General features: G+C 46.5%; 2 protein-coding genes across 5 annotated transcripts in view; one reads left to right on the plus strand and one right to left on the minus strand.

The window, feature by feature from the left end:
• On the plus strand, window positions 1-8,311 carry prg4b (proteoglycan 4b). Of its 2 annotated transcripts, XM_012839535.3 has the most exons (14): window positions 1-184; window positions 332-437; window positions 872-991; window positions 1,123-1,245; window positions 1,444-1,521; window positions 1,680-1,733; window positions 3,039-3,338; window positions 3,523-4,197; window positions 4,866-4,952; window positions 5,458-5,594; window positions 5,901-6,057; window positions 6,289-6,399; window positions 6,517-6,645; window positions 7,682-8,311. In XM_012839535.3, exons 2-14 carry the CDS (start codon window positions 368-370, stop codon window positions 7,801-7,803), a joined length of 2,163 nt encoding a protein of 720 aa, XP_012694989.2. In that variant the 5' UTR covers window positions 1-184; window positions 332-367; the 3' UTR covers window positions 7,804-8,311. The 2 variants fall into 2 exon arrangements, with proteins under 2 accessions (XP_012694989.2, XP_012694990.2); XM_012839536.3 differs by lacking the exon at window positions 1,444-1,521 and having other exon boundaries at window positions 2-184.
• Window positions 7,907-20,283, minus strand: part of tprb (translocated promoter region b, nuclear basket protein) — a 23,693-nt gene continuing 11,316 nt past the window's right edge. The window contains exons 28-51 of one of the 3 annotated variants that reach the window (XM_012839532.2): window positions 20,138-20,275; window positions 19,909-20,040; window positions 19,313-19,443; window positions 18,743-18,953; window positions 18,367-18,513; window positions 17,858-18,035; window positions 17,394-17,590; window positions 17,181-17,257; window positions 16,416-16,609; window positions 15,820-16,089; window positions 15,414-15,544; window positions 15,198-15,272; window positions 14,591-14,788; window positions 14,204-14,338; window positions 13,483-13,579; window positions 12,872-13,050; window positions 12,517-12,600; window positions 12,317-12,408; window positions 10,280-10,386; window positions 9,873-9,971; window positions 9,510-9,681; window positions 9,222-9,340; window positions 8,979-9,077; window positions 7,907-8,152 (exon numbers count right to left, since the gene is read on the minus strand). In XM_012839532.2, coding sequence (XP_012694986.2) covers window positions 8,121-8,152; window positions 8,979-9,077; window positions 9,222-9,340; window positions 9,510-9,681; window positions 9,873-9,971; window positions 10,280-10,386; window positions 12,317-12,408; window positions 12,517-12,600; window positions 12,872-13,050; window positions 13,483-13,579; window positions 14,204-14,338; window positions 14,591-14,788; window positions 15,198-15,272; window positions 15,414-15,544; window positions 15,820-16,089; window positions 16,416-16,609; window positions 17,181-17,257; window positions 17,394-17,590; window positions 17,858-18,035; window positions 18,367-18,513; window positions 18,743-18,953; window positions 19,313-19,443; window positions 19,909-20,040; window positions 20,138-20,275 — 3,294 coding nt within the window. In that variant the 3' untranslated portion in view covers window positions 7,907-8,120. Of the gene's footprint in view, window positions 8,153-8,978; window positions 9,078-9,221; window positions 9,341-9,509; window positions 9,682-9,872; window positions 9,972-10,279; window positions 10,387-12,316; window positions 12,409-12,516; window positions 12,601-12,871; window positions 13,051-13,482; window positions 13,580-14,203; window positions 14,339-14,590; window positions 14,789-15,197; window positions 15,273-15,413; window positions 15,545-15,819; window positions 16,150-16,415; window positions 16,610-17,180; window positions 17,258-17,393; window positions 17,591-17,857; window positions 18,036-18,366; window positions 18,514-18,742; window positions 18,954-19,312; window positions 19,444-19,908; window positions 20,041-20,137; window positions 20,276-20,283 lie in introns of all 3 variants that reach the window. The other 2 variants (XM_031575342.1, XM_031575340.1) reach the window with 2 other exon arrangements.

A 20,283-nucleotide genomic window follows, 5' to 3' on the forward strand; every position in this document is an offset into this window, starting at 1 on the left:
CCAACAAATTGCACTAGTGTCGGGGATCCGCTGGCTTGTGCATCAGACGTCTGCGAATCTAACACTTGTGGTTTAACTGGAGCAGCAGTGCCAAGCAGACAGCCCAGCCCAACCCATTCTTCCCTTTATAAGCTGCGGACATCTGAAAAGTGGAAGGTGATAGCACGCAGAAAATCTCTGTAAGGTAAGACAAACTGCTGTCAGTGAATGCTGCTTAGTGCTCTGTCTCTCTCTCTCTCTCTCTCTCTCTCTCTCTCTCTCTCTTTCTCTCTGTGTTTTGTGTATGGATTTGCCAGCCAATTAAGACTTTACTTAATCTTATGTTCCCCAGGTTCCTCGGGTTGTTGGTTTGTTTAACAGGTTCACAATGACAAGGTCTTCCCTCTATGCTCTGCTGGTGCTGATGTGTGTAATGTTCACCTACTGTTCTGCTCAGAGTGAGTACATTTTGTATTACTGAATGATTGCTGGGGTGTCCCTACATCTGTTGTACGAAAACATCTCTGTCACAGATTTGCATGACTCAGTGTATGCACAGCAGAGTGCACTGAACTACAGTTCTCTGAAAGTCTTAGAGTGTATTTGTGTGTGTGTGTGTGTGTGTGTGTGCTTCACCCCACGTGATGCATGTGTTTACGTGTGTTCTTATTTCCATTTGCACAATGGCAGATCATTGACGATTCACAAGAAGTACTCGTCCATTGAGAAATAACTTGCTTTATTCCTATGAAACCTGGGATATTATCCATGTAACTGGCATGTAAGCGTGATACTTGACCGTCTTTGTAACTTAACAAAACTGACAGTTGAGTGAGATGTGAGTTGCAGCAAAGCTGACCCTCAAATGCCGTCTGAATGATCTCTCCCTTAGTGAGCAGCTGCACTGGGAGGTGTGGGGAGTCCTACTACAGGGGTTACCTGTGTCACTGTGACTACGATTGCCTCACTCACGAGGAGTGCTGTCAAGACTATGAGGCCAAATGCACCACCAGTAAGATGCCATGCTGCATTGATAATAATTAAATATTGTTTTGTCTCAGTGAGACATGTGAAACCTGTGTGAATACACATACATATATACATGTACATATGTGTGTGTGTATGTGTGTGTTTGCCTGATAGGTGGCTCATGTAAAGGACGGTGTTCAGAGTCCTTTAAACGGGGCAGGGAGTGTGACTGCGATCCCGACTGTGACCAATTCAACAAGTGCTGCCCTGACCACAAAGAGTTCTGCAGCCCAGAGGGTGAGACTGTCCCTGTCAATCACAGCTTGTGTGCTACTAGCAATTGACTAACCCAGCTCTACCCAGCTCTCAATTGCACTCTACTCCTAATTTGTTTTAAGTGAAGTGATGATATTTTAAAACTGCTTGTCTGTGTGTGTGTGTGTGTTTGTGTGTGGTGTGCGTGCGCGTGTGCGTCTATGCATATTAATGCCACAGAAGCCGCAAAAAAGCCAGCAAATGCCGCAGCCGTGGGGCCTAACCCATGCATAAACGCTCACGCTAGCAAACCTGCAGGTATACTCACCGCAGACTGGGCACAATGCGCTTTCATCACAAGCCACAACAATCATGATCAAGGATTGATTGCATATATTAATTCGATTATACAGTATACTTGTCAACACATCATACAATCCTTGTTATGATCTAATGGAAACTTTGGTGACTCGCAGATCCTCCCATGCCACAGGATCCTGCCCCGAGTGAGAGTGAAGATGAGAATGAAGGTGAGTCACGTGACTGAATTATAGAGCTGTGTTAGAGCTCATTTCTACAGTGCAGTTTTTTGCAAACCCTCCACCTCATCATTGACATGTATGTTCGTTTGAATACTGTAATCATTACGGTTTGACAGATTATGTTGCGAGTAACTATAACTATTCTGACCTAGTGCTTGGAAAAATAGCAGTGCAGAGTAGGATAAGAAAACCTTGTGGCTATTCTGAGTAAAGGGATTAGACAAAATGATCGAGAAGCCCAGATAGTGAGAAGAGAAGAGATGAAAGAGAGGTAATAGAGGGATGAGGACGGAGTGAAGTATAAGGCAGGTGTGGGATGACAACATCAGACCAGGGGTCCTCACCAGCACCATGTCTCTAGGGCTTTCACAGTGATATGTTTTGTTTTACCTCCCCCCCAAATTGTAACGAGTTTGCATGTAGCCCCCTCCCCCCTCCTCCTCGGGTGCAGTTTTAAATGGGGCTGAGGGCAAACCCATGGGTGTTCACGTCGTCTCGCAATGCCCCCACTTCACACGGGGAGAGGGAGCGCTGGAGTCGTCTCGCCACCCCTCTCTAACCATTGTACAAGCTAGAGATGAATTCCCAGCAGTGACGTGATGTGACGCGATGACTCTCTGTATCCGTTATTTTGGCGCTGGATGGGTTCTGCTCGGCTCATAAACAGGAAAAAGTTACACAGGGCCCAGCATGTGTCATTGGTCCCTTCATGCCAAGGACATTGTGACATTAGGCCATGAACTTGATTCTGTGTACTCTTGGATTTTACTGTCTGAACCTGCTCCCTGGTATCTGACTGAAATAAAAGGACCCAAAACAATTTAGATAAATGAATTTTCAGTTTCATATATAAGCTATATTATACTATATTACAAATAAAGTGAGCATTATAAAATATAGTTGTTTAAGAAATGTTCAACTTTAATTTAAATGTAATTTGTATTAGTGTGTTTTATGGCGTCAGGATATCAGAACAAATTAGATGTTTTAAAGAGGAATTGTAGTAAGAGGCAAAGCAGTTTTTCATTGTCTGGACACTCACAAGAATGAATACACACACGCACACACACACACACACACACACACACACACACACACACACACACACACACACACACACACACACACACACACACACACACACACACTTTCGCACTTACAGGATGCACACATATGACACATAACAGCTACATTTACATTTAGTTTGAATGGTAGGCACAACAGACTTATTTGGAGTGTTTAGGGGCTAAATAACTGTAAATAACACTTGCATCCCTTTCTATCCTATACCAGGCATCAATGGTGAACTAGACACTCCAGAAGAGCCTCCTCTGCCTGAGGGCACAAGCGGGTATGAGCCCCCGGCAACCACAGTTTCTGAGTCACCTGTACCAACAATCGCCGTGGGGACACCCATGGCCACCGTGGCTGATGATGCTGAGGCCGTGCTGGAGGCAGAGCTGGAGGGAGAGGGCCTGAGTCTGGACGACCCCACCCCCAGCCCAACTGAGGACACCCCGCCCGCTGTCCCAGACCCCACAAGCGTCCCCTCTGCTTCTCCTGCCAGCCAGACTCCCAGCACAAAAAACCCAGGTGAATTTACGTTCTTTAAATTACCCTTACAGTAAAGCCAGATATCACACATTCCTGCATGTCTGCTTTTTACTCCAGGGCATTTTGGTTGTCCATTTTATCGTCAGAGCTTCTCCATCAAAACCTAGTACTGTAGAACTTCATGGAAAGCTAACCTCTGTCACAATCTTTTCCCTTTACCCAGACACTACACAGACTAAGGGGACTGTGGCACCGGCAGACTCCCTGGTCACTACTCCGGCCTCTACCCCCCCCTCAGAAGAAGGCAACAGTACAGCCTCCACAGAGGCCCCTGCCAATGACCTGGCAACGACTGCCCCCCCGAAGGCAGATGATCCCTCCAATGACCTGGCAACCACTGCCCCCCCAGAGGTAGAGGATTCTTCTAATGACCTGGCAACCACTGGTCCCCCAAAGGCAGAGGATCCCTCCAATGACCTGGCAACCACTGCCCCCCCGAAGGCACAGGATCCCTCCAATGACCTGACAACCACTGCCCCCCAGAAGGCACAGGATCCCTCCAATGACCTGGCAACCACTGCCACCCCGAAGGCACAGGATGCCTCAGAGAACGCTGGGACCCCATCAGCAAAACCGACAGAAGCACAGGATGTGATCACGACCAAACATCCACTCACTGCCAGTGTGACCATGCCCTCAGCCACTCAAGACCCTGCAGCCACCCCTATCCCCTCAGAGATAACAGATAAGCCCTTGGAAATGACCTCTAAGCCTCTGGAAACAACTGCTAAGCCAGAGGAGAAGATCACCAAGGGTCCCAAAGTGACTCCCCTTCCCAGTAAACCAACCAAGAAGCCTGAAAAGCCTGGAATAGACAACACCAAAGACTACCAATCAGGTGGGTTTAGTCTCTCCCAGCTCCTCCTCCTTAGCCTCACTCACGTTTACCCTCTGCTAAACACATTAACATGAATTTTAGAATTTTAATTATAATTTTTTTTAAATGTGTCCAGTTCTTCATAATTTGTGCAGTGGTTAGCCTCACCGCTGCGGTTGACCCAGGTTCGATTCCCAATCGCTGTAGGCTTTCTGTATGTTGCTGTGGAAAAAGATGAACAAATGTGCAGTCCTTTTCTTTGCTCTTTTCTCCCTCCCTGTGGATTCCCCTTGCTGTGGTTGTGCTCCATTTCTCCTCTCTCTCTCTCTCTCTCTAGCCCTCCTTAGCTTGTTAAAGGACCTTCCCAACCACCCTGGATGCAGTAAATGTCAATCATTGTTATTCATGTAGTTATTCGTTTTCTGCATGACTTGAGTCCAGTTCCTCTGTTCTCTGAGCTCACATTCAAAACAGACACTTTAATAGAGGATTCATTGTGAGCACTGGTCCGCCCCTTCACATGGAAAACCTCATAACCACAGCACACTTAACATGAGAAGTGGCCATTCTTAATGGTTTGGGTTGATTGCCGTCTAAATTGTATCTCTCCCCACAATTAACGTCTTTGGTCAAATTGCTTCACTAATGAGTATTTTTTTCCCTCTCATTCGTGTTCTTTCCCCGTGTAGACGACAGCAATGACACCGACCTCTGCAGTGGTCGCCCCGTAAATGGTCTGACCACACTGAAAAACGGGACAACTGCGGTTTTCCGAGGTGAGAGCCAGACTCTATAATCCCCCCGTCCAGACTGACACGGCCGTCCGAGGGTTTCTCCCCGTGTAAAACAGGCGTGGAGACAAAACCGCCAGCTTTTCAAGAAGGTTTTATTTCCAGGGAGGGAGTCATTTTAAATGTCATTTTGACCCAGACTCTTTCATGTGAGCAAACACATGGTTTAGTTAAGATGAAAGTCAGCAAACAAACTGAATAAGGCCAGCTAGGAAGATTAACCAACTGCCTGTACAATGCATAAGCCTTTGGGATAGATACCATTGTGTTTCAGGAGTTGACAAAACCACTAGAGCAATAACTATGTATAACTGGTATTGCTTTCATATAAAGCATAAAATATGTTTCTGTTGATAGATGTAGGCATCCCGTAAATCATTATTACACAAACAAATGCTTTCACTGGACCGGATTCAACCTTTTTTACAAGTTTGAACATCTCATTTTTGAGTCCATACATGGATGATTTGCCCTTGGTTTGTCCCCACAGGCCATTACTTCTGGATGCTGGATGCCAGGAAAGTTCCAGGTCCAGCGCGGGGCATCACAGACGTATGGGGAATCCCCACGCCCATAGACACTGTCTTCACCCGCTGCAACTGCCAGGGAAAGACATACTTCCTGAAGGTATGGCATCATGCACCAATAGGCACGATAACTGCCTGTACCGCCTCACAGGGCTTTGGCGCTCCACGGCTGATTCCAGTTTGTCATTTTAATTTCCATTACATTTGCTGTCGTAATGGATAAGAGCTGCTTCACTTTTCCATGCAGGAACTGTGTGTGTGTAGGTGGATTATGCAAATCAACAGGGAGAATAATGTTATTGATTAGCATTGAACTGAAATACATTAAATCATTTAACAAGGCCTCATAGGTTTGCCTTTGCAGACCATTGTGAAATCTATTTTGTATCAAAACGTGTTTTTGCAGGATCGTTCCTACTGGCGCTTTGAAAATGATGTAATGGACCCTGGATACCCCAAGGCTACCCGCACAGGTTTTGACGGTCTGTCAGGTCACATCACAGCAGCCCTGTCTGTGCCTGCCTACATGAAGCGGAGGGAATCAGTGTACTTCTTCAAGAGAGGTAAACCTCCAAACATCCCATAATATAACTTGCATATTTTTTTTTAATAGGATTGGATCAATGAATGTTGCCAATTTTCATTAAGTAACCAGATAGTTTGGTGATCTATACTAATTTTTCTCTGAACTGGGAACTGTCACATAGCTGTATAATGACTCCAATGACAGAGGGTTCTTGTACAATTCCTTCCCTGACACATCTGACTTCTCTTGCCTGTTCTATCTCACACAGGTGGCCGGGTGCAGAAATATTCATATGACCCTAAAAAGGCTCCCAAATGTGGGAGCCAGCCCAGCCCGAGGGTCCACTATGCCGTGCACTCCAGGAGGACCAGACAAACAGGTGAGCTTTGAGCTCCAGCAATGAGTGTGGCTTTGCAGATGAAAGCTCGTCACAGTGGGAGAAAGCCTGAAACGATGCACCTCAGCAATACTCAGAATTGTTTGCCTTCCTCCTCAGAAACCTACCTGGGCAGGGAGCTGAACATCAAGGTGAGCTGGAAGGGCTTCCCCACAACAGTGACCTCAGCCGTGTCCACACCCTCCAGACTGGCAGCGGACGGCTACAACTACCACATCTTCTCTCGCAGTGAGTGGCACGCTTCTGTGTGAACCTCTCGTTTCTCAAGCAACCACAGAATATTAGGAATTCGATTCATTTGCAGATAAGAGCACAAAAGCACTTTGTTTTAAGGAAATTGATTTAGACAGATTTTGTGATGAAAGGAACAGGCGGAAAGAATGTTTGTGAGTGTCATCTTGAGTGACCCCTACCACAAGGTAAAACCCAATAATGACAATTCAGCCCTACCATTACACGCTTGAAAAGAGGCCCTTTAACTCGAAAGGGGGGGAAAAAAAAAAAAACCTCTGAAATCGTCTACCTTAAACTTTTAGGACCACCACTGACCATAACCTAGTCCACCAATGACTACCAGCTGTTTTAGATTCTGGGAACATACTACAGTCATGGGAATAGAGCCACCCACTCATTAATGGCTCACAGTAGTTTTCCAGATGTGGATTTTGAACACATCTGTTTTAATGAGTTGACTTAGATGGCTTATTAAAATGGAAGACCAGAGTGAGGGCATCTTTGTTGATCTTTGTGTAAGTCATGTCTGGAGCCTGTAGAACATGTGTGGGTGTGAGTAATAAGATGTGCAAGATGGTCGAGCTGAGTGGGCTTCTGTGTAGATGGATATGGGGTAACATTTGGGTGTGTGTGCACAAAAGGCTTTGGTGGCCAACCGGAAGTTGAATTGCAGTGCAGCTTGTGTCTAGTCGTTGTGTCACTGAGGAAACAAACTCAAAGTACACACTTCAAACACACATCCACGTCATAACGCCCACTCTCTACCCTACTAGTACTACCTCACCCTCTCACACACACACACACACACACACACACACACACAGTGCCTGAACTTTGGTAGCACATGTTCTTGACCTCATCTCACCTCCCGACTTCAGGATAATGTGTTTGCTCTTCTGCCACTCCATTTGAAATGCCCGTTTCCACACCTGCTCTACTAGTCCACACATTAAAGCATCCCACAGTATATTTAGTATTTATTTAGTATATTTATTTCTAAAGACCCTGCTCTGATTCCTGTGCCCTGCAGCACGCCACTACAGCATAAAGGTTGACGCGGAGAGGCCAACTTTGACCACGCCAGTGCAAGCCACTCCGGCTCAGAGCCCCCCCAAGAGCTACTTCAACTGCCCCGAAAAAACCAAGGCCTGAGAGGACCAGAGACTGAGAAGGGGCATAACACAAGCCCACACACACCCCTATATCTACACACCCATCTTAACACTCACACAGACCAAATACGGACATATACTAGTTCTGTAAAAAATCATTCTTTATTTTAGATTTTCATTGATTACAACTGCTGCTGACAAACACGCGCACAAAAACAATCCTCTGCAATAGAAGGGAATAAAATAAAAACACCAAAACAAAAAAACAAGCACACATCACAGGATTGATGTTACGTGGAACTGTAGTTCTAAGATTCTACTGGAGGTTGAATTAGCGATGCTGCACTGGAAACGGCCTTACTTCATGGAGCGATCTCGGAATCCCATGCCTGAGAAGAAGAGATGGACGATCAGATAACAGACAACATTAAATGCTTCAGCCTCAATGCCTCCTATGTGCCACACTGAGAGTCAGATTCTGTACATTTGACTATAAAATGTTTTGTATGTATCTTAAAACTTTTTGAAAATAAATGAATTGAATCAGAGTGTTTTCCCCTACAATAACATACATTTGACTCTTCCTGTATAATCTATGAATTGCATGTGTTCGTTCAGACACACAATCTCTCTACTTCCCAAACAGGAACCGGACCCTTAATAGTCCATATAAAGACAGAACGCAAAGCATCATACTCTGAAAAGCACGCACACTTGAGCAGAAGACATCACTCTGCACTGACCTCTTACTGCATGACGGTGCCTCCTTGTCACTTTCGTCTGCTAACAAAAAACTGGTACATCACTAAAAGCTGCAACTTCTGTTACAGTGGATAAATCCGAAAGCTAGCCAGCTATAGAGGCAAGTTGGGGTGCATTTGGGTATTTGTCTTATCAGTGACAAAATTCTTCCTGCTGATGCCTCACGTCTTATTGCCTTTATCCTGGTTCCTTACCCTGTTGGTAGTGAATCCTGTCGCACAGAAGCTTTTAAGAATGTTTAGGCAGTTTTTTGTTAGCAGACGAAAGTGAGCAGGAGGCACCTTCACCCAGTACAAAGTCAATGGAGGGCGATGAAAAGTTCTCCACTCTGGTGTGCGCGGGACTTCATTGCGTTCCGTCTATGTACGTGTATATTGGGTCTGTGTTTGTGTCGGTGTAAGTCTTTCGATGAGGGTATGGTTTCCATGCATTTTTTTGTGTGTGTGTACACACCTCTCTTCATGGGGCCACTGCCAGGCGTGTGTGTCCAGCGCTGGAGCTGTCTGCCAGAGGCTCCTCTGCCTCCTCTGGGTTGCTGAGTGCTACTAGTGTCTAGAGAACGGACGGACGGACACACACACACACACACACACACACACACACAAGATTAAAGTACACTGTGAATGTGTCTGAACACAGTTATCTGGACACATAGGGTACATCTCTTTTTGTGTGTGTGCACGTGTGTTTGTTTACCTCCGGAGCTAGAGGAAGGCTCCTGACTGGTTGAGGGGAGGCTGGCCTCATCAGATGGCTGTCCAGGTTCCTCTGTTTCAGTCTGGGACACATGCTCCTGGCCTACATCCCCACTCATTCTGCAACACACACACACACACACACACACACACACACACTTACTTATCAGTGTAACTCGGACTAATATGGGGAAAAAAAAACTATTCATCTGTGTATCCATATGTTGGTGAGGCAGCAAACAAGACAAATGTAGAAACCCAGACAGTTTGTGTGTGTGTGTGTCCTCACCCATCATTCTCTGGCTCCATGAGGACCTCGTCTCTGTCGTCCCCTCCAGCACCAGACCCTGGGGCGCCTAGGCTAGGTGTGGATGTGGTTACCAGGGGAACAGACTGGGAGGCTGGCTCTGGGGTCTCCATAGAGAAGGTGTCGATAGAAACAGTCTCAGAGAAAACAGTCACTAAATGGATGAGAGGAAACACATTTTCAACTGGGAACTTTGGGAAAAAATATCAATAAAATCAGAAAATATGCACACAAAAAAGGAAAGGGGGGGGGGTGTGTGTGTGTGTGTGTGTGTGTGTGTGTGTGTGTGTAAATATGTGTTTGTGAGAAGGCAGAAAGTAAGGAGTTTAAGTGTCTGTGTCTCACCTGGAGCTGCCACCTGTAAAGGTGTGGTGGGGACACTGCGTCCACCGGATTCTTCTTCCTGGGACGCCAGGAACATCGGACTCTCATACATGCCCAGACCTGAGGTCACACACACACACACACACACACACACACACACACACACACACACAGGACTCAGTTAAACAGCAACAAACACTTCGCTCTGAGGGAAAACAGCAGACCACCACAACCAAATCTGGCAACCAAAAAAGTGATCACTACACAAACCTACTGAGAACTACACATCCCCATTTACAGACTTCTTAAGAAAACAGCCCCTACTCATTTCTACTAATTAAAAGCAAATGAGTAAAGAAGTATACTTCATACTGAAAGCTGGAAGTCAATGCCTTGCAACTGAAGCGGATTTGTCTATATATATATACCTCCTTGAGAGGCCAGCTGGCCCAGGTCAGAGTGCGACGATGTGGACTGGTTCATGTCTTCTAACGTGCCGAAGCGGAACCGGGGCACAGTAGCCACCTGAGGGGATCTGTGGATCAGCACAAAACAATTGGAACGGACTCAGCAGAACTTCGACCTGCTTATGATGCGATGCATAAAACATAGCCCAAGGTGGTAATTTGCCATAGATTTAATGGCAGGTGTGCATAATGCACCTTTCGAAAGTAACTAGGAACACAGCAGTATACTACAGTTTAGAGTAGGGCTGAACGATTAATTGCATTTGCGATTTAATCGCGATATGATAGAACGCGATTTTCTAACCGCAACGTTCGCGATTAAAAAACGTGGTCTAAAAAAAAAAAAAAAAAAAAAATTAATTTTTTTTTTTTTTTTTAAGATGGTACATTTTGCACACAGTGTTTAAAAAGTGCATGCCTACTGTTTATACTTAAAATGACTTTTTTAAAATTACTTAAATGCACAGTGGCAAAGCCACCGATTGTTGTTCTTGTTTCTGTAATGAGCAGTTAAATAAAAATGTAAAATGTGGGAAAGAATATTTTACACTAAATGTATCTAATATTGTGTTGGTCATATTTAAATCCAGGGGCGGCTCGTCCATAAGGGCGATTGGGGCGACGCACTGCCTAGGAAAAAAAAAAAAAAAAACACAACTCCTTATGTATAAACGCAATATTCTTGTAAGTCGCGTAAATGACATGTAAATTTAAATGTAATCATTTTTTTTCTGTCGGATTCTACCACTAGACCGTCTGATCTGCCTCTGTATGTCATTGTCGAATCAGGTAACAGTTGTTCAGTCAGCCTAAAGTCGTGCTTCAAATGGCCCCACCCCTTCTGGGGCGAAATGAAAATCGCCCCAGACCTCTCCCATTGACTCCCATGTTAAATCCATTTTTTTCACAAAACAGAGCTCTCAATGCATTCTCTATGGCTTCCGGGAGGGCTCGCCCCTCCTGGTCTTGTCATAAGTAGTGGACGTAAAAGCCTATACGAACGTCATACAGCTTCGACGGAGGCATATTCTGTCAAGATGGCTGCCCTGTCCAGTGCAAGAACTCGATTCGCTCTTTGACAGAAACTCCTTTTTAGTCGGCGTACTAATGAAGATAAATTGACAACAAAACAATTAGGACTTCCTAGACCAAATGTATCCATTCAACAGGTTTCTACAAAGGGAGGGAAATCCTACATCCAAGAATTGGAACGAAAGAAAATTGCGGTCGTGAAGTGGCTAATGCGGTCTGTATTTCATATACCACTGTCACTTTTCATAGGTTTTACAGTGTGTTTCACAGTTCGCTTCTTGCACTAACACTGAATAATTTTTTATGTGATGACTTATTTTGCTTTTGTAAGCCAATACTTTCAAGATCAGTCAATAAATATTGTTGGTTTTGACTTATGTTACCCCTTCTTTATGATGTTACTGGACATATCATGTGTCCTGTTAAGCTATGTTACATCATACAACATTTGAGACACATGGATAATGAAAAAGTGGGATAATTTAATGTGGAGCCACATCATGTTTGCTTATGAAGGCTCCTGGATGCAACTTTCTTCCATAGCTTTCCACCTGTAACTTGCTACTCTAGCTATGTAGCAAGAGGGGACATATTACTGTTGTGTGCATGCCAATAGTGGACAAAAAGGTAGTGCTGTATGAGTTAATCAGCTAACTTAATGTACCTACTGAATGGGTCGCCTTAATCATATAAAAAAAAATTGCCCCCCCTGAGAATTTTCTCAGGAGCCGCCACTGTTTAAATCATTCATTACGTTTTGTTTGGGAAAAAAAGAGGATAAAAAAAATCGCATATTAAATCGCAATCGCAATATTTTGGTAAAAAAAAATCGCAATTAGATTATTTTCCCAAATCGTTCAGCCCTAGTTTAGAGTACAGTACAACTTTAGCATTGCAGTACAGTATTTACTATAAAGTGTGCATTCAGTGTAAAGGCTTTACAGAGTGGGCTACACTCATACTCACTGCAGCGGCTCAGTGAAACTGTCAGAGCGGTTGGGGACCACCAGAATAGGGGTGCTGGGGACGATGCGGTCATCATTGTCAAAGTTCATTTGCTGTCGAGAAAATGAAAATGGTGTCACGTCGGCACACAGGGGTCAATGTAGTGCATTACTGCAGCATGCACGGGGAGAGCGATGAACCACAAACCAAACAACACTCACAGTTTCAGACATCATGGTGCCACTGTTGGCTCCTGGAGTGAGCGGCATGGAGCGCCCTGAAGAATGGAATCGGACTGGAATGCGCTGAAGAAGCACACACAAATTCCGAATTAGAAATGAATGGAGAGTAAAAATGTAACAGCTAACGCTTCTTTATCAAATTCATGCAAGTAATAATTCCTTAAGGCTCTGTATATCTGAAGCATACTACAGCTACAGGCCCCTTAAGGCACTAGGGTTAAACAGACATTCAGGACTTCTACACGTGTCAAACCAACCATGCTTTGTAGCCATGCTTTATTTGTAATAAATTAATTACTGCCTCAGGACACCTTAAGTGACCCGACACACAAACCTGTACCAGAGAGGGGGGAACCAGATCAGGGCCGGGAGGAGGGAGGATGTTCAGGCGCGGTGGCAGAGGATGCGGTGGTCGCCGTGGTGACTGTGGAAGACGAGGTGTCGAGCAGCTGATTGGTGTCTCTCTGGGCGGGTCCACCGTATGACTTTCCACATTAGCATTAGCTGGTTCCACTAGATGGAGAGTTGAAACAGAAAGGCCGTGCACATGTGTGTGGGTTAGTACCCTCAGTAGATTGACAGCATTCATAAAATACAATCACTTGAAACGGTTAGTTTCCTGGGTTTTTACAATAAACAGAAGAAGGGAAATGATCGTTAAAACTGTGCTCTACTGTTATGATGTGGAATGTTCCACTGTTCCCACCCTAGGGTCTATGAACAAGCATATTGACTAAAAAAACATGTAAAATAATCCAAAGACAAAAGAGCGATAAAGGGGTGCAGCCGCCCATCTAAGTGAGGAAGTGGCTGCCCATGGCAAATCCAAACAGAATGAAAGGTACATTCTTCTGATATGAAACAGAGGGGAAGTCTGGCATTCCATAGCTTTAACACAGACAGGTTGGTAGAAGGAAAGAAGGGGGGACAGACAGACAGGCGTACCACTGAATGTCTGGGAATCTGCGAGGCGTTGCTGGGTGGAGTCCGTTGCTCCCAGACTCTCCTCCGTCTCTGTGCCGGGGTCGGTCACCTCCGCCCCCTGAGTGAAGAGAGAGAGAGAGAGAGAGAGAGAGAGAGAGAGAGAGAGAGAGAGAGAGAGAGAAAGAAAGAAAGAAAGAAAGAAAGAAAGAAAGAGAAAGAGAGAGAAAGAAAGAGAGAGACAGAAAGAAAGAAAGAAAAAGAGAGAGCGAGAGAGAAATGAAGATAAAAGCAAAATGACTTGTTGAATCAACTTTTCCCTGACACTTACTGTCACACATAAACCAGACAGAGCAGGGAATTCTGGGAATAGACAGGAAGCTGTCATGGTGATGCAATATGGCAACCTTGACAGTGCCGTGACTCACTTGTTCCCATTTGGGCTTCGGTACATTTAATGACCGTGAATACACACACTTAGAACACATGCATGCATGACCTGCCAACCTCCACCCACCCACCATACACTCACCCGCCCACACACACACACACACACACACACACAGTTTGCAAGCAGCTGTTTGTGTTGTGTAAGATCCTGAAGTGTAAGCAGGGATACATATGATTTAAATTGTAAAATACATTACATATATATTATATTATATATATGCATTCAACGAAACTAGCTTATGCATATATGTGTGTGTGTGTGTGTGTGTCTGTGGGCGCTGGGTTAGATGCTCACCTCCTGCTCGTCGCCCTCATACGCCTCGTTGCCCTCTCCGCTGCCACTTCCCTCGTTGCTCTCCTCTCCCTCCTCACCCATGCCACCGTCATCTTCATCTTCCTCCTCCTCTTCCTCCTCTTCTTCGTCATAGTCCTGTTCACAAACGCAATGTTCTTCTTGTTAAGCTCAAAGGGAAATCTCGCATATAATAAAACCGTAAGGCATATATCCAAATGGAGGGTTGATCAACAGGATTAACAAAAAATATGTACATCGTTTGGAATACTCAGGTGAAGTGATTGTGTGTGTGTGTGTGTGTGTGTGTGTGTGTGTGTGTGTGTGTGTGTGTGTGTGTACCCTTCCTGGGAGGTCAATCTGATGGACGGCAAGTGTATGGACGTTTACCTGCTCCTCCTCCTCCTCTTCCTCCTCCACCTCTTCCTCACTCTCGCCCTCCTGCTCGGCCTCGCTCTCAGAGTCGCTGACGATGACGATGACACTCTGCTGCGGGGCTTCGCCCTCCTGCGAGGTCTCTACGGGGACCGACTGGGAGCCTCCCGCCTCGTCGTCTACCTCGGCCAGCACCGGGTACTCTTCCAGCTCCTAATCAAACACAGTCAGTACAGGTAGCGTACAATTAACAATAGGCCCACACATACAAAACAAGCTTAAAAAGGTGCAGTCCGTGATTTCTAATCCAAAACGTTTTCAAGATCAGCTAATTGCTCCTCACAGTCCTCAGGCTGTCTGTTCTGTGTGTGTGCGCTCAAAATTGAGCTCCAATATCAACAACCTTTCGCCATAATTGCAAACTGAGCCTTTAAAAGGAAGATGCACGGTACAGGCCAAGTACCCATTAACACTTTTAATGGGTGTATGTCCCAACACAGAACTGACAGCCAATAATACTCAAGCCCTTCACATATAAAGATGCTTGTACACATTCACAGTCCAGTCCTAAACCAAGACAGGTTTGCCCAAGAAGGCTAAATAAACACTTCCTCCTTCATACCTGTGAGACATCTGCCTCCTGACTCTCACCAGGAACCACACTCTCAGCCTCTGTGCTGTCCTCCATCACCTCCTCCTGAGACAGGAACACACACACACGGAGACAGAGTCAAGGGTGGGGAAAAAAAAGGACAAATAGACCTCTCCACAACAGTGTTCTCTCTAGTATTTGGAAAGAGAGAGTGTGTGTGTGTGTGTGTGTGTGTGTGTGTCTGACCTCAGGCCCCACTCTCTGGACAAGGCGGGCTCTCTTGCTGGGCTCCTCTGGGGTCTCTGTGTCTGCGCTCGTCCCCTCTTGCTCCTCCTCTCGCACGCGCTTGTTCATGGATGAACCCTGTGTGGCTGACACTACAGCGGGGTCAGAGGGCAAAGGTTAACACCGGGATGTCTTTACATGGCTTTCTTAGCACACTTGTGTTGTATAAAGTGCTGTGCAGTCAGGCATATATATAAATATGTGTGTGATCTATACAAGTAAATATTAAATGAAGGTTATATAAATAATAAACTGTTCTACATAGACATGTTCCTGCCTGAAAGGTGGTATATAAATAAAATGTATAATACTACATATGTGAGTAAGCCTTATGTTATCAGAGTGGAGTAGATATGTAGGGCCTTACCTGTCCCAAACACTGCCGTGGAGGTGGAGGGTCTCTCCACCTGGGAGCTGGGTGTGGCCTCCATCATGACGGGAGCAGGCGCGGGCTCCGGATTGGCCGGCTCGCTGGGGGCCACGGTCTGGGTGGGCTGGACGAAGGCAGTGGCCTGGCTCTGGGGGGCCAGCATGGAGGAGCCCAGAGAGGAGGACTGCACGTTGGGGCTGGTGGAACGCACCGTGCCGCTGGTGCTGCCGTACATGTGCTCCACGGGGCCCTCGCTCGACGGCTGGGCTGCAGGGGCAGAAGGGCCAAGGGTCAGGATCAGGATCCGTGAAGGCGGGCTATGGTGGGCTGATGCGGTTCAGTTTAGTTCAGTGACAAAGTGAACTGTGTGTGTGTGTGTGGCCATTCTACAGAATATCTAAACTTTCAGTCTATTATGGTGGTCCTGCCAATACTATTTTCACCATAGTGTGTTTGTGTGAGACCATTGGCATACAAGTGCATATGTTCTTCATAGGCATTCAATTCACAAACAGATATATTAAAATGAACACAAACAGCACTCACAGAATGCATACTTGATTACAGCATAATAACCCCCCACTCAAACTCACCCTCCTGTGTCTCCTGGGTGGTGGGCATGACTGTGGCGGTGGGAGTGGGCGTGGGCACGGGCGCGGGGGTGACCATTGGTCGGATGCTGGCGCGGGGGGTGGGCTTGTTGCCCTGACTGGGTGCAGGCTTGCTGGGCGTGGCCACCACAGGGGTGGGCTTGATGTTGGCCGTGGGGGTCTCTGAGGAGCTGGCGCTGCTCACCAGAGGGAGACAAAAACACAAGTGAGGCCTCAATTACTATAGGCTGGAGTATAGCCTGTGTGCCACTGAACACTACACTGAACATGCATCTGTAACAACTGTACACCCAGCGCAATTGCTGCCAAAAACGCCGATAGAGCTCAGAATGTTAATGACGGCTCATGAGATTCCTGACCATATTGTGCCTAGTTCAACTCTAAAGGCAGCGTCCAAGCTCATAATTCCAGCCTTAATCAAATGCCCCCACAGTGTGGCTACAACTGTGAACTGATGGCTCTGACATATGGTAGTCTGGGTCATGTTCATAGTCTCTGTGTTAGGGGTTTGCAAATGGCTGTACTGAAAAAGAGAGACTTGAAAGAACTTGCTAGATATTACTCTGCATCAGCTGGCAGCCTTTAGGTCTAAGGGAAGACTGTCCCCATTATCATAATATGTATGCATTTTTTCTTGTCTTGTATAACACAGCTGGCTCTAAACACTGTTTGGATACTGTGATATTTTACTGCCGATCCAAATAAAATGATCAGCTTTGTGTGTTTGTGTCTGTTTTTCCTAGGTACCTTCCACGCTCTGCTGCCTGCTGGGTGGGCTTCAGGTTTTTGGGTCTCTGCTCAGTGGTCCTCTGCTGCTCCGGTACCTAAAATGAAGGACATGCTTAGTAGCCATATGAATCATTGGACTCCAGGTGTGTAAGTGTGTCAGCAGCCAAGTTTATGAACCAGGTACCGCTGACACATGTCCATGTGCTGCTCCATGGGGGAGTGCATGCGTACCTTGCTGGGCCCGGGTTCTGCGGGCTCCTCCCTGGGCTCTGTGTGGCGGTCGTGCTGGTCACGCAGCTCCCGCAGCTCCCGCTCCTGCCGGGACAGACGGCCCTCATACTGGGAGCGGAGCGCGCTCACCCGCACCTCCAGCTCCTCACGTTGCTGGCGCAGCTCCTCCGTCTCCTTCTGTAGAGCCTCCTTCTCTCCTGGGGGGCAAAGGTCAGAGGTCAGCAGAGAACAGACGCTGACATCACAGTCCTACCTAATGCTGGGTGACACTGATGAGTCGAGCAGTGACAGCTTTTTACACGTGTGAAAATATGTACGTACATCCTTGAAATGATTGTGTATAGTGTATAGATGCAAGAGCATGTGTGTGTGTGTGTGTGTTGGACATTGATATCATAAAGACCACAGTAACAGCATGGGCTGGAGTGTGTGTGTGTGTGTGTGTGTGTTTTGCGTAGCCTCACCAATAACCTGCCGGATCTTCTGGCGGGCTCCCATTATGGCCTTTTTGGTGCGCTCCTCCTTCTCGGTCATCTGGTGGCGCAGCGCCTCCTCCTGGGCAGTCTTATCCTGCACCTCCTGCCTCAGGCGAGTCAGCTCTTCCTGTGCTGTACGTGCCTCGGTCTCCCGCTCGCCCGCCGTCTAACACACACACACACAATATACATTTGTGCCATGCATGATGTTCAACACATTTAACATTGTTTCAGTAAACATGCCTGTAGGCACACACACCTGATTTACAACACTGAATGTCCATATACAAATACATTGCTAAGCGCGTGGTCTGAAAGCACCCTCATCCCTCCACTGAGCCATTCTTGAGCATCAATGTAAACACACACACACTTGGGGGAGAAAAAAAATAAATAAATAAAAAACTACTTCTGCTTGATCTAATGAGTATGGGGTGTCTCCTACACATTCCCAGACATACACTCACACACTCTCCCTCTCTCTCATGAACACCTACCTTGTTGAGGGTCTCTAGCTGGGCCTCCAGCTTGGTGCTGCGAGCCTGGCTCTGGGTGAGAGACTCTTTGACTGTCTGCAGCTCCTGGGTCAAGGCCTGCTGGGCCTCAGGGTCGGGAGCTGGGGTCGCTGCTGCAGCCGCCACCATCTGGAGAGCGTACATCCGTGCACACACACACACAGACATTTCATTCAAGACAACAGCTGTATGATTCTGGAACAGATCCAGAATCCACTACTATAGGTGTCAATTCTACATGCCTACACAGCATTTTCAAAATAAATATTATGGATTTGAAATTTTGAATTTTCTTCCAGTCTGGTATACCCTATTGTACCCAAACCACCTGACTGAGACAGCAGTGGGACCACCTCACCTTGTCATGCTCCTCCTTGAGCTCCTCATACTGGGTCTTGTAGCGGCGACCGATCTTCTTGACCTGCGTGATGGTCTTCAGCCTCTCCTGCAGGTCGTGGTTCTTGGCCTCCAGGTCGCGCTTGGCCCCGTCCCGCTCCGCCGTCAGCTTGCCCAGGTTCTCCCGCAGCGCCGTCAGCTGCGACTGCAGGGACGTCACCGCGCCACTGCTCCTACTCAGACACAGGGGGACACGCAGGACTCGTGAGACATGATGAAAGTTTTTAGGCATTTGTCAATGCAGTTATTTTCCATCTCCTGCATTGGCTTGTCAATAGGACATGCCATATTTAGATGTTTTCAAACATTCTTTTTTTTTTAAAGTAAGTGAAATAGATTTTAGGTATATTTAGTTTGCTGGTCAAATTATTGTTAGTAAAAAAAAACTATAGGTCATTGTGAGCACATCTTCATAGTACTGCATGCACTCAGAAGTGCAAACAGGAGGGAGGGAGGTGCAAATGTTTTTAATAAAAAAGAAACTTGAGCTTGTGTGTGCGTGTGTGTGTGTGTGTGTGTGCACATGGCTGACCTGGTGGCATCTGCCTTGAGCTTGCTGTTCTCCTCATTGAGCTGCTGGATGCGTTTGAGGTGAGATTCTCTCTCGGTGTGCAGACGCTTGTACTCCTCTGGGTCGACATCCTTCTGCTGGCTCAATAGATGCTACACACACACACACAAAATTGGTGATGATCAAATGGATCACAATGTATGGTTAACATATGGTATGGTATATATGGTAAAAAAAACATACCATATAGTATATATGACAAAGCACACCAAGTGTGCAGCTGTATACACAATTCTCAAGTCAGTTTTTTGCTGGTCACAAATGAAACTGGAAATGCACCAGGACAGCGCTGACCCCCGTCCAAGGCCTAATCTCGCACGGTTCGCAAAAGTGAAAAAAAATATATATATTCATGGACCCGCCACGGGGTCCAGATCCACTCCAGAACTTAAAGGATTCTTCCTTGACCCATGCTACCCGTTTCACCCAAGTTTCATAAACATTGGGCTGGTAGGAAGTGACTATGCGAGTGTGTGCATATGACTCCCTGACTGTAAGCAGTGTATCCCCATCTTATAATAATACGAGCTTTTGTGTGTTTGTGTGTGTTTACTCACCTGTGTGCGTGCTTTCCAGCGTTTGATGTCCTCCTCTAGGAGCTTCTTTTCGGCCTGCAGCATCCCGCTCTTCTCACTCAGCTCTGCGTTGGACTCCTGGATGGGCATGATGGATTGCTCCTGCTTGCTCACCTGTAACACACACACACAATGTCACTCTCAAACACCAGTCAGCCCATCCGGGGTTTGTGCACTTTCACTTTAACCACACACACACACTCCACCACACCTTGCTATGCGCCTGCTCCAGCTCCATCTGGAGTCGGTCCTTCTCCTCCCTTAGGAGCTTGTTGCTCTCCACTAGCACGTTCATGGTCTCAGTCTTTTTCATCAGCACCTCGTGCTGCGCCAGTGAACGGGCAGTCACCTACGCCA

This window comes from Clupea harengus, chromosome 10 (assembly GCF_900700415.2).
Source record: "Clupea harengus chromosome 10, Ch_v2.0.2, whole genome shotgun sequence".
In the NCBI taxonomy this organism is placed as follows: domain Eukaryota; kingdom Metazoa; phylum Chordata; class Actinopteri; order Clupeiformes; family Clupeidae; genus Clupea; species Clupea harengus.